The sequence below is a fragment of the Hemicordylus capensis genome, chromosome 1 (assembly GCF_027244095.1).
Source record: "Hemicordylus capensis ecotype Gifberg chromosome 1, rHemCap1.1.pri, whole genome shotgun sequence".
In the NCBI taxonomy this organism is placed as follows: domain Eukaryota; kingdom Metazoa; phylum Chordata; class Lepidosauria; order Squamata; family Cordylidae; genus Hemicordylus; species Hemicordylus capensis.
The window spans coordinates 185438296-185452280 of record NC_069657.1 but is presented as its reverse complement, the minus strand read 5'-3'; the positions used below and the strand labels follow the sequence as shown (position 1 = coordinate 185452280).

The 13985-nt window shown below is 41.6% G+C and overlaps 1 protein-coding gene across 8 annotated transcripts in view; it reads right to left on the bottom strand.

The window, feature by feature from the left end:
* GPD2 (glycerol-3-phosphate dehydrogenase 2) overlaps window positions 1–13985 on the bottom strand; it is a 128589-nt gene that overhangs the window by 24429 nt on the left and 90175 nt on the right. For all 8 annotated transcript variants that reach the window (XM_053283230.1, XM_053283233.1, XM_053283231.1 and 5 more), the window contains one exon: window positions 6703–6896. In XM_053283230.1, coding sequence (XP_053139205.1) covers window positions 6703–6896 — 194 coding nt within the window. The remainder of the gene's footprint in view (window positions 1–6702; window positions 6897–13985) is intronic.

Sequence of the window (13985 nt, the reverse complement as noted above, 5' to 3'; positions counted from 1 at the left end):
GTGGACTGGAAAGTAGCCAATATAACACCAATTTTCAGAAAGATATCTTGGGGGGTGGGGAGATCTGGATAATTACAGGCCAGTTAGTTTAATGTCTGTTCAAGTAAATTGATGGAAAGCACACTTTAGGATAAAACTGTTAAACTTATTTTAAAAAATGGGCCTTGCTCAAGGAGAACTAGCATGGATTCTGCAAAGGAAACTCTTGCCTCTCTAACTTCTTGATGCCCTCTGGAGTTCTTTGAGTGTATCAGTAGGCATGTGGATAAAGGTGATCCTGTTGATAAAGCATACTTAGACTCCCAAAAGGCTTTTAACAAAATTCCTCATCAAAGGATCTTGAGTAGATAGGAAGCTGCCTTCTACCGAGTCAGACTATTGGTCCATATTGTTTACAAAGACTGGCAGCGGCTTCTCCAAGGTTGCAGGCAGGAGTCTCTCTTAGCCCTATCTGGAGATGCCAGGGAGGGAACTTGGAACCCTCTGCATGCAAGCATGCAGATGCTCTTCCCAGAGCGGACCCATCCCCTGAGGAGGAATATCTTACAGTGCTCACATATGGCTCCCATTCAAATGCAAACCAGGGCAGACCCTGCTTAGCAAAGGACAATTCATGCTTGCTACCACAAGACCAGCTCTCCTCCCGTAGAGGAGGTGTAAACACAGCAATCACGGGATGGGGTGGTGGCAGGTTCATGTGTGGATTGGAAACTGGGTAAAGGACAACAAACAAAGGGGAGGAATAAATTAACATTTTTCACAATGGCGGGAAACAGGAAGTAGGGTTCCCCTAAGCATCTGTGCTAGGAGCAGTGCTTTTTAATTCATTCATAAATGATCTAGAAGTTGGGGTAAGCACTGAGGCTGCCAAATCTGCAGATGACACTAAAGCCAGGGGTGTCAAACTGAGGTCCTCCAGATGTTGCTGGCCTACAACTCCCATCATCCCTGGCTACTGGCCATGGTGAATGGGGATGATGGGAGTTGTAGGCCAACAACATCTGGAGGGCCACAGTTTGACACCCCTGCACTAAACCGTTTACGCTAGTGAAATCAAAAACAGATTGTGAGGAGCTCCAAAAGGATCTCTCCAAACTGGGCGAATGGGCAACAAAATGGCAAATGTAGTTCAAAGTAAATGTAAAGTGATGCACATTGTGGCAAAAACCCCAACTTCACATTAGAGATATGCAGAATGTTATGCACTTGGAACGTTCCACCTCAAAACGGGCCATTTTGAGTATTCAAAGGAAGGGCCTGTTCAGAGCTCAGAGCAGCCCAACATTCAGAGTGTTCCAAGAGCCATTTTAGAATCCAAAATGGTGCTCTTCTGACTTCTGCACACGGACGGCGGCCATTTGCATGGTCAGCACACCCACACAAATGGCCACTGTGCATGTGCAGAGGCCAGAAGAGCACCATTTTGGATTCTAAAATGGCGTTTGGAATGTTCTGATGCGGAATGGGGTTGTTCTCTTGGAACAACTGGCTCGCACATTTATTCCAACGGAACATTCAGCAGATTTAGCATTCCGTTCTGAGCTTGTTGAGCTGGTGGACAGTTCATTGAAAGTGTCAACTTAGTGTGTGGCAGGTGCAAAAAGAAGCAAATCCCATGCTTGGGACCATTAAGAAGGGAATTGAGAACAAAACTGCTAATATTATAATGCCTTTATACAGATCTATGATGTAGCCTCATTTGGAGTACTATGTACAGTTCTGGTCACTGTGTCTCAATTTTCCAATTGTAGAATTGGAAAAAGGTGCAGAAGAGGGAAACCAAGATGATCAGGGACCTAGAACACCTTTTTTATGAGGCAGGGCTACATCATCTGGGGCTTTTTAGTTTAGAAAAAGGACAACTAAGGGGAGAGATGAAAGAGGTTTATATAATTAAGCATAGTGTGGAGAAAGAAGGGGGGGATTTTTTCTTCCTCTAACACAACACTGGGACAGGTGATCCCATGAAACTGATGGCCAGGAAATTTAGGAACAAAAGAAAGTATTTTTTTCACACAGTGCATAAACAAAATGTTTGTTGTTGTGATGGCCATTTGGATAGCTTTAAAAGAGAGCCAGCATGGTGTAGTGGTTAGAATGCTGGACTAGGACCAGGGAGACCTGAGTTCAAATCCCCATTCAGCCATGAGACTTGCTGGGTGACTGGGCCAGTCACTTCTCTCTCAGCCTAACCTACTTCACAGGGTTGTTGTGAGGAGAAACTTATGTAGTACACCGCTCTGGGCTCCTTGGAGGAAGAGCGGGATATAAAATGTTAATAATAATAATAATAATAATAATAATAATAATAATAATAATAATAATAATAGAAAAAGTTGAAGAAAATGAAGATGTAAAAATATTATGGGACTTCCGACTACAAACAGACAAACATCTGCCACACAATACACCAGATATAACTGTAGTCGAGAAGAAAGAAAAACAAGTCAAAATAATCGACATAGCAATACCAGGGGATAGCAGAATAGAAGAAAAAGAAATAGAAAAAATCACCAAATACAAAGATCTACAAATTGAAACTGAAAGGCTGTGGCAGAAAAAGACTCAAATAATCCCAGTGGTCATTGGCGCCCTGGGTGCAGTTCCAAAAGACCTTGAAGAGCACCTCAACACCATAGGGGCCACAGAAATCACCACCAGCCAATTACAAAAAGCAGCTTTACTGGGAACAGCCTATATTCTGCGACGATATCTATAATAATAACAATAATATTGATAACAAAATTCGGGCATCCCAGGTCCTTGGGAAGGACTCGATGTCTGGATAAAACAAACCAGTCAATAACACCTGTCTGACTGTGTAAAATAATAATTAATAATAATTATAATAATAATAGACAAATTCATGGAGGACAGATCTATCAATGGCTACTAGCCTCGATGGCTATAAGCTGCTTCCAGGCTCAAGATGCCTCTGAATATCAATTGCATGGAAGCAACAGCAGAGAGGGCATACCTTCATCTCTTGCCTGTGGGCTTCCCAGATGCATCTGGTGGGCCACTGTGTGAAACAGGATGCTGGACTAGATGGGCCTTGGGCCTGATCCAGCAGGTCTGTTCTTATGACAAGCATGTTACTTTCGGACAAAAGAGAGCCAGGTTCAAATCTCAGCTCTGGCATGAAGTGGCTGGCGACTTGTTGACTGGTGACTTGTCTCTCATCATCCTAAGCTGCTTCACAGGGCTACAGATACAATGGGAGTGTGCAGGAAACATTTACTGCCCTGGGTTCTTTTGGAGAATGGCAGGATAAAAATGCATAATAAAATTAATGTGGAAGGACCTTAATAGTTATGAAAAAGGGGAGGCTGATGGACCTGCTAACAGGAAGAAAATAATTACATTTCAAACAACTGTCTGCTGGACAGCAGTTTTCACATGCTTCATGTTAGTTGGGATGATCACATTCATTTAAACACAGATACTCCTAACCATATAGATGTTAACAAATATTGTAATTGCCCTATCCTCAATAACCAAGCCAACAGGCAGACACAGAGTGGTCAGACCTTGAAATGTGATGTTAAATATCTCATACACAAATCTCATGCAACTCATACATCTGAATGGCATTTTTCTTTCAATTTCCAAGATTATGATCAAGGTTATAATAGGCCAAGTCTGGCCTATTACAGTACGCTCAGTTTACATAGGTTTCAGAGTTGGCTATGTAATTTGCAAAGTCTCTCATCTAGCAGAACAGGAACCCATAGTGGCAAGTATAGACATTCCATTTTGTGTCCCACCACGTGCTCTCCAGTCAAACTAGTTCTGCAAATTTCCATAGTTCTTCCATTTCTACACTGGAAAAGACCTAAAGTAGCCCTCAAAGCATGACCAGCACCGCTAACAATAAAAGCATGTACATTTCGGTGGGGGCATTTTCTGGACAGTTATCAGTGACCAGTGATATATTCCCAAGCTATTTTGGAGTTGCTTTTAACATAAATAAGAAAATAAGTGAATGCACTGGTACTCATCCAACACAAACATTTATGTACCCATTTAAAAACAAACAGCCAAACAGAGGCCTTCATTTCCTTACCTCTATACTCCTTTCATACAAAATAAGTATCTTTTCCTATTCAGCTCTCCTACATTAAATCCCAACTAAGAACATCTGTAAACTAATTTGGGGATCTTACTTAACAGTGGATAAAAACCATCACACACAAAAGCTTTTAGGGGAGTGTATGTTTTTAAGATACTGCTTTCACAGGAGTGTTAACAGAAAAATCAATAATGCCTTGTAAAAATATCCTGGAAGAACAGAGAATAGATCTGAGAAATCAATGTTGTTCTGCCAGCATGTTTAACCCACCAAAATGAAGTGCTAATCACAGAAATAAGATACCATATTACATTTATAAATTAATGAAACTAGAAAAAGCAGCATGTGTGACACTATAATTAAACAGCTGGAACACATCCAAGCCTGTGTAAGTTGATAACCCTGCCACTGTCTTTGGCAGCAAAAAGGGAGGTCTGCAGCGAGTTGATATGGCCAGCACCATTGTTAATTCTCTAACAGACAATCTATAAACACGACTAATTACACATGTGGAAAACAGTGTGCAACCCAGGTTGCTTACTTTCAAATGCATTAACCACTAAAGAAAACTACTTTTGCAGAACTGCCCTGCAAAAATTCTGTCTTAATCAATTCTCCAAGCCATAGCTTAGTGTAACCAACCACCCTGTCTGACAAACCACAGCTCTTTTATTAATTTCTGCACGAGGGACCTAATGATAGGGTTTTTTTCTCCTCCTGTAGACCATTTTTCTTTAATGGCTACAACAATAACAGAACTATCAATTACCCATTTCAAGGAAGAACAAACAAGCAATCTAAAATTTTCAGTCTGTGAAGAGGATGTTTCCGAATATGAATATTCTGCCTCTGTCAACACCTACAAACGGCAACTCAGAGTTCACGCCTTTTTATAGAATCATTTTTAAAAGGGACCAGATGATTCAGGACGTTACTAATGAAATCTGAAGCTTTTTCTGCCACTTAATACTTAAAACTGGATCTGGTTGGACAATTATCAGAAGACTCTTCAATGGCCCATATCAGACCAACCGTGTGGAATTTTCAGTTCCTAATGGTCACCTTGTTGGGGTTGGGGACAGAATGGGAATAGCTTTACCTCAGGGTTTCAGAGGGTGGAAGCCATTGAAATTTTTTATTTTTAATAATCATTAAAAACAAAAATAATGAAGCTATGCACGATGAAACCTGGATCACAAATGGATAAGGATTTCCTTATGTCTATAATGCCTTCTTTCGTTGAAAGGCAGGAACTATACTAATTTAAGTCCAAGATGACTTAATGTGGATTACAGGTATATAACCTCTTTTGTAGTTATAATTAAGACTCTCAGAATTCCATACTTGTTGGTCAGATGCAATTCTAAACTAGGTTCACAATGATGCAAATGCAAGTAGTAGTTATGCCAAACTAGATACCATTTCTTCTAGATAAAATGTGTGCTGGGCAAAAGAACTGCTGCAAGATCATAACCCTATCTGTCAGACAAGGAAACAGACCAGCTGTGGTCATCATCCATTGTCGCATCATGCCCTGCATGCAGGAAACCAGATTCAGATGTTTTGGCCATTGGCCGTAAATAAAGTATATATCTATCAGATTCAGATCCCTATATAAAACTGCTTCACTTTTACACTGTAACTGGGCCATGTCTTCAAGAGCAAATCTGAAGCAGGAAGGGCAGATATGCATCACCCAAATATGTGGTGGATACATATCCACTGAAGCTCCCCGGAGTATGTTCACTGGATGTTGAGGGAGCCCTGTCTACCCTTTATATATAGATTTTTAATTGTAAGATATGTACCCAACCTTTTCATTCCTATTACAAAAGCTCAAAGCAGCTAACATCAATATATATATACATGCAATGTGACAAGCTAAAGAAAAACACAAACAGCAGCAGCAAACAGAATGTAGGCACCTGGATAGAAGTCAAACGTATGCCTCACGGGAATCAGCTAAAAAATGAATCACCAGAGTGGCTGATCTCACAGAATGAAAAAAGTATTCAGCTACCTACAGAAAGTCATCAAAGTGGAGGCCAGGTGGCTCTCCCAGGGCAAGGACTTCCACAACCTTTGTGCTACAGAAAGGAAGGCTCTCTCCTATGTCTTGTCACCCATAGCTTAGACATGATGGGACACACAGAAGGACCTGCTGACTTCAGCCATCCCTGTAGACTTCAGTGGATGGCCAGGATCATATGGGAAGAGGCAGTCCATTAAGTATATGTTCTTGTGTGTTTACTGTTGAAAATCCCAGCAGGACATCAGAGGAATTCAGATGTTAAGTAAAACTGCCTCATGAAAGGACTCTGATTCAAAGCCTAAACCTACCTTGCTGAACTGCTGCAATGCTAAAAGGCTGCTCTGGGTTTCTTGGAGAAGGGTGGGATAGAATCACAGTTCCACTATGCCTGTTGTATACAATTATCACAACACAATCACCTAAGTTGCATTTGTTCAGACCTGCGAAATTGGCATTTCTGGCCCACAGCCATTCTTAAGCACATCGGAGGCAAACAACATCACACATGAGTCTGAAAGCCAAGAATGGAAAGAATGCATTAAAGAGTACAGGTCTCTAACACATTCTTGGAGCAAGAGCCAACATAATGAAAAGCTACCTTCAACATCACAGCTAAGATAGTTGCGCACTTCTGTCAAAATGAAGTTGATATCTTCTTCTGTAGGAATTGGGTGATGTGTGACTTCAGTTGGAGTATCCGTGGTCCCAGCAACAGTCATCTTTTGCCATGGCAAGAAGAAAATCACTCGTCCATCACTAGTGGATGGGTCCAGGAGTCCCATATTATCAGGGCTGAAAATAAAATTAAAAAGAAAATTAAGCACTCTCTAAAATATTCAGGATTATATTAGAAGAGGGAAAAATGGCATGAATCCACTTCAAACATTTATATATAGTATATCCTTTATTATGGTCTTTGACCAGATGTAATATAACATAGTGGTAATATAATGAGGAGCTTCTCACAATCAGCAAAAAGCGGGTTAAGGGAGCCTTGCCTGCTTTTTGCTGATCGTCTGCTGCCACGGAAGCCGTGTGGCTCCCGGAAGCAAACTCTCCTAATTCCCCTGCCCCTTAGGCCAAGGTTAGCAGAGCAAGTGCTCCACTAACCCCGTCTTTTTGAAGGTGTATTGCTGAGGCATGGCTCCGCACCGCGGCAACACATGATGAGACCCCCAGTGGGAGGCTGAAACAAGCCTCCCGACCCTGGGGGTCTCTCTCCAGGATGCCCCACGCACGGCATCCTGGAACTTCCGGGGGACACATGGCCCCCGATCACTGCAGCCCCCACCGGAGCCAGCAGTCGTGTGGGCGACTGATTCGGCCGCCCTGGGCTGTCTGGAGATCATCTGTGGGGAGAGCGGGCTAAGCCTGCTCTCCCTGCAAACCCTCTGAAGGCGGGTCTCACCGATCGCGAGACTCGCCTCTATGCCTTATGTGATGTAACCATATGTACGTGTGGACCTATGAAGAGCATAGACAACATTGTAATTGGTAGCAGCTCATTAGCAACACTGCAGAGCTTATGAACACATGTGATCTTGAAAAGAGAAAACATTTCTAAACATGTAAATTGCTTGGAACCAGTGCCAGTGCAGAGTGCAACTAGGGTTCATAGGGGTCTCTGCAAAGAAGTACAGACACCAAATGGGTGCCTCTGTTTTGCCATGGGGTCAGGCAGGGTGGTAGTGGAGGCAGAGGCAGGCTGTCGGTCAGACCATTAACTCAACAGCATTTGCCCTTCCTGCTTCGCTGGCCAATTCCCTCATCTTTATCAGGAAGCAAGGAGAATTGAGCCACATTGGTTGGGCAGGCAATAGGATAGATTTGGGATTTTTTAAATTGCAGCAGCAAGCATGAGGTCAAAAGGAACAGTTTCACATTTCAGGGCTGAGACTCAACCTGTATTGTACTCAGTTTGCATCCTTGGGCATGTTGTTTGTCTCCATCTAGTCCAGCAATTTTCTGTAACAGTGGCCACTCAAATGTCTCTCGGATGGTTACAAGCAGAAAGCAAGAGAGTTCCCTTGTTTGTCCTCTCTGAGTAGCAGATATTGTGCTTAGTTGTGGTATATATGAGCCCTGTCTATGTGTAGGTGAGAGAGAAGAAAAAGGGATGTGTGTGTTGTCATGTATGGCACTTTAGTGCTATGTTCCTCATCTCTGAAAGGAGTATACATTTTCTAGAAAGTCTACTATGTGCTCAATTCCTTGATCAGATCATGCCTATTCTGTGTGACATGACCTTTTTCTCTGCTTTGTGTTTGTAGCACTGAGGCATTCTGGTTTGTGCTGATTTGCAGTGGCCCACTATCATTTATGGATGGCATTGCTTGTTGGCAGGGGATTTTTAAGCACGTCAAACAGCTTTGTAAGTTACATTAATGAAGTGGTTTTTGTTACCTCCACCTGCTGACCTCCCAGACCGTGTGAGTAAGAGTGGTCTGGTAGCTTGGGAAAGATTTGTAATATCTACACTTTTTGGAGAGCCACCTAATGGTGAAGCAGGGAAATGACTTGACCAGTAAGCCAGAGGTTGTTGGTTTGAATCCCCGCTGGTATGTTTCCCAGACTATGGGAAACACCTATATCGAGCAGCAGCAATATAGGAAAGATGCTAAAAGGCATCATCTCATACTGTCCAGGAGATGGCAATGGTAAACCCCTCCTGTATTCTACCAAAGACAACCACTGGACTCTGTGGTCGCCAGGAGTCGACACTGACTCGAGGATACACTTTACACTTTTTGGAAGCACCAGATGTCAGTGATTGCAATGGCGAGAACAATGAAACCTACATTTGAATAAGAGTGGTTTACATATTAGAATGGTAGCTCAAACAGTGGAGAGCCCAAGAAAAACCACATGCAGACACACATATTCACATCCAAATAGAAATATATTCAAATTCATATATGACTGTGTATATATGGATTTTCCTGCATGGATATTGTCTCAGTGAAGGAAGACTGTCACGTGCAAAGCATCCCTCAGAGAAAAGATGACAATTACATATACTTGAAGTATAAGTTCTACACTAAGAAGTCTCTGAGATGATATTTATATACAGCTTAAGGATACATTTGGAGAAGTACAGTTTTAAAAGAGGGTGTCAACATGGACCTGTGCAAGGTAAACCATGGCAGGCACATAATTACTTTTCAAAATGAAATCACTATTGATTTAGAGAGGCAGGAAAACTTAGAAATCTAATATACAGACTTAGACTATTCAAAAAAACTTTTGACAAGTTTTCAAATAAGGTTTCTAAATTGGCTTAAAATAAGCAGAACTGCAGAGGAGTTGAGTGTATTCTTTGTAGAGATTGCTGGGAGATAATTTGCATTCATTTTTAATGTCACTGAATCACTAAGGAGCCTAAAATGGAGAAATGGTAAACCCCCTTCAAATCTCACTATCTTGCCCATTTCTACCATATCTGTTTGAGCTTCTTTCAGTAATTAGGCTGGCAAATAATGGCAGAATTCCAGGAAACATGCAAGATGAGATTCTAGACACAATAATAATACTAAGCAGTAATACTGGCCCTATCCACCGCCAGCACAGTACCTCCAGTGACTGTTGCTGGTGTCTATCTGATGTTACTTTTTATAGATTGTGAGCCCTTTGGGGACAGGGATCCATCTTATTTATTATTTCTCTGTGTAAACTGCCCGGAGCCATTTTTAGATGGGTGGTATAGAAAGCGAATAAAATATTATTTATTTATTTATTCGTTCATTCATTTGATTTCTATTACAACAACAACAACAACAACAACAATAATAATAATGGAGTTCTGACTACAAACAGACAAACATCTGCCACACAATACACCAGATATAACTTTATACTGTGTGTGCGTGTGCGTGTGTATGTGTATATATATATATATATATATATATATATATATATATATATATATATAACTGTATATAGAGAAGAAAGAAAAACAAGTCAAAATAATCGACATAGCAATACCAGGAGATAGCAGAATAGAAAAAAAATAAATAGAAAAAAAATCACAAAATACAAAGATCTACAAATTGAAATTGAAAGGCTGAGACAGAAGAAGACCAAAATAATCCCAGTAGTAATTGGCACCCTAGGTGCAATTCCAAAACACCTTGAAGAGCACCTCAACACCATAGGGGCCACAGAAATCACCATCAGCCAATTACAAAAAGCAGCTTTACTGGGAACAGCCTATATTCTGCAACAATATAATAACAACCTTGATAATAAAATTCTGGCATCCCAGGTCCTTGGGAAGGACTCGATGTCTGGATAAAACAACCCAGTCAATAACACCTGTCTGACTGTGTAAACAAGAAATAATAATACAACAGAGTATTCAATGCACTTCACATGAGGGCTATAGCTCAGTGGTAGAGCATCAGCTTTGCATGTAGAAAGTGCCATTTTCAGTCCCTGACATTTTCAGAAAGGACTGGGAAGGTCCCCTGTATGAAACCCTGGAGAGCTGCTGCCAGTCAGAGCAGACAATTGTGATCTAGATGGACGCGGGATGCAGCATTCTACATATTTACCGTATGCTGCAAGCCTGATGAAAGTGGATATTCTTCAAGAGAAGAACTTCAAAGGATGACTACTATTTGAGAACAACATTTATAACAAGGTTTGATATTATTTCTTGTCCAAGTAAGGTTCAAACATTTCTGTCACATTAGTGTCAATTAACTTAGCCTTGCTAGGAGGGTGTAAAATCAACAACTACAGCTATTGTGAATTATCACCCTGCTTATCTGGTATACTTTTAAGCTGATCACAAAACTAGGCCTCTTGCATTTCTGAGACATTTGATCTCTACACTTCCATTTTTCCTCCCATATACCCATGTAAATATATTGCTGCCTACTGAGGATTACCTGTTGCCTCTGATGAAGTGGACTAAACATATCCATGTATGTTTATAATATAATAGATTTCTTAGTCTTTAGGGAGTTTTTGCTGCTACAATCTCTTCTGAAGTGCCATGAGGTTTCTTCAGAGCCCCTTTTATGCTCAGCTCCTGGTCTCCTAACAGTAGCAGTTCTTCGTCTCTTCTGCCCTCTCCTTCAAGCCTCATTCTCCACCTTTCCTTCAGGTGGTTCTCTCTCAGCCCATCTGCCCCTTTGCTTCACTCTTTGGCCTGCAGTCTCCCTGCTTCTCTGCATCCTTAGCTTCTCTATATCCTTGGACCTCTTCCCAGTCCTCAGCCATCTCCTGGGTGAGGTTTCCGTCTGGCAGGTCTGGACTGAAAGTTGCTTTGTAGTTCTCCAAGCAACGGAAACAACTAAGCCATCACACTTAAGAATGGAGCTGTAGCTCAATGGTATAGGGTTCGCTTTGGGTGCAGAAGGGTCAACCCCAGGCATTTCTGGATAGGGCTGGGAAAGACTCCTGGCCTGAAACCCTGAGAGCCACTACCAGCCAGTGTGCACAACTAGACGGACCAACCGTCAACCAGCGCAATCAAATCAGTACCCGAGGCTGTACAATACAATTTAGATACTGCGGTACTTTTCTTCTAATTTTCTCAAGAAACCAGACTACACGGGCATGTGAAAGGAGGTATTATGTGGGGCATTATTGATCTCCAAAACCTTTCCCCTCAAAGGCACGTCTGGATATAGAAATATAGTAAAACCACATGTAATGCCCCAAGCAGGGACATGGCTATAAGCTGCAACCCAAAGAGACCCTTATCCATGCCAGAGGGGTTTGGTGCACACAAATGCATTTTTGGAAATGAGAGAGTACTTGGGAGAAATTTTGGCGAGCACATCCAATTGGTGGCACACACATCCAACATGGGATCTTATTTAGAGTTTAATATTCAGGAGGTCTTGCCTCCTGGTGACAAGTGCAATCAACGCACAACTAGTAGTTTAGCCTTTTAACTCTTAAGGTGGCTTCCAATGCCGACTTTCCCTCCTTGTGAATCATAAAGAAGCAGAGAGCCACATAACTAATTCTGCATGCCCAGTGTAATAATTTATTTGAGTAATCACGTTTCCCCTTCAGATGGCAGCTCTCTACACCAGATGGAAAGCTGCTTTTGCAATGCAGATAGCATAGAGGCTTCTCTCCAAAGGCAGTCAATAAATCCTGCTAAGTGCAAGTCGCTCTGGCTTGCTAAAGTAGGTATCTTGACTGTGGGCCAAACACTGTGAGGTGAACTTTAAGAACAACTGAACCTCATTCTCCCCACCCAAGACGGAGTTGTCCCTGCAACAGGGAACTTCAGAAGCACAGTGCAAGCAGTTGCTGCCACCACACAATTCCAGAGAAACCACAGTCCAAGCCACCTTGGGCCCATCAGGGGCCCAAGCTGCACTGGGCCTTTCCTGGGACAACAGAGTCCATCTGCTGTCATTACATCTTTGGATCAGGCCTCTATTTTCACATCTTCCAAAGACACAACCAAAACTTGCATAAAACAAATTGCTGTGGCCTACAGGGCCCCTCTTCTTTGGAACACTCTCCCCCCACCCCAATTTGTTCAGCCCCCTCCCTGGCTGCTTTTAAGGCCCTTCTTAAGACCCACCTGTTTCGCCAGGTGTTTGCCCTTTAATCATTAATATTATATTACTATTATTATTTTTATTATTAAATTAATTGTTATTGGTATTGTTGCTCACCGCCTAGAGTCTCTGGAGGAGGCAGTATATAATAAAGAAAATTAAATTAAATTAAATAAATAGTCAGATATAGAGACAAAATCAGTTGCATGACTCTAATACTGTATAGTCATGGGGGTGAGAAAGTCGTGCAGTTGCTACTTAAGTAAGCACATATATTGGAATAATAGTTAATGAGAGAAGAGGGAACACAGGGACTATTAATGAAGAATATAAAAATGGAAGAATCCACAGGGAAAATCTCACATTGTAGTAACATTAAATTAATTAAATATTATCTACATTTACACATAAAACACCTTTACACTATTTACCATTTTTCCAAGATCATGTCAAAGTACTTTCCCAGAGAGACAAGTAGTTGCAATGAAATTACACTCCTTTCCTGCTAAACAGGATTCAGTTGGCACCAGGGGCAGAAACCTTTCGCTAAAAGGTTTTTGCTTCATACATACATTTCATTTTCAGTATGCTGCATATATTTTTTAATGCAGAAAAATTCCTTGATCTATCTATCTTTAGGATGAAAACCATGTGGGTTTCATTCAGGATGTGCTGTGAATGATAGAGGTAGGTAGTAGTTACAGCCAGATAGTGAAGGATGCTAAGGATCTGAACAAAGAAAGGGGCTAGCTAACGTTCAGATGGACACTGAACTTATGCCATAAATACACCAGATGCTTGCTGCATTTTGTATTCCACCTCAGACTGAAGGTGCTCTACACCAGTATATTCGTTCGGCATTAATCATTCCGAAGCTCTTCTTTGATTTTTTTTTTTAAGATGTTGTGCCCAAATACTTGCTTTTTAGTCATGGCAATGCACTCTTCTTAAGCTGAATGCTTTCAAAGGAACTCATTTTGTCATCTAATAGGTAGATAATGTGGGCAGTGGCCCTAGCAACTGTGCACACAGTTGCTAGGAACTGTCTCAGTTGTCCAGTTTTAAGCATGGATAAGTAGACAGTGCAATAAAAAATACTGTTGTTCTCTAGCTGTGGTGCTTTATGAAAGGAAGGAACAATGGGCAGCATCCAGACTAGTGTCACAACTAAGCACTACTGAAATCAATGAGACAGATCCCATTAATGGCAATGAGACTTGGTCATGACCAACTTAGCCTGGATGCTGAAACTCCCATTCTGGGTTTTGGTAAGCCTGACCCTCTGATCCAGATCAAGCACAAAGATTTCACTGCCAAGAAAGAGGCTATAATGTGTGGTGTAGTGTGGTCAATG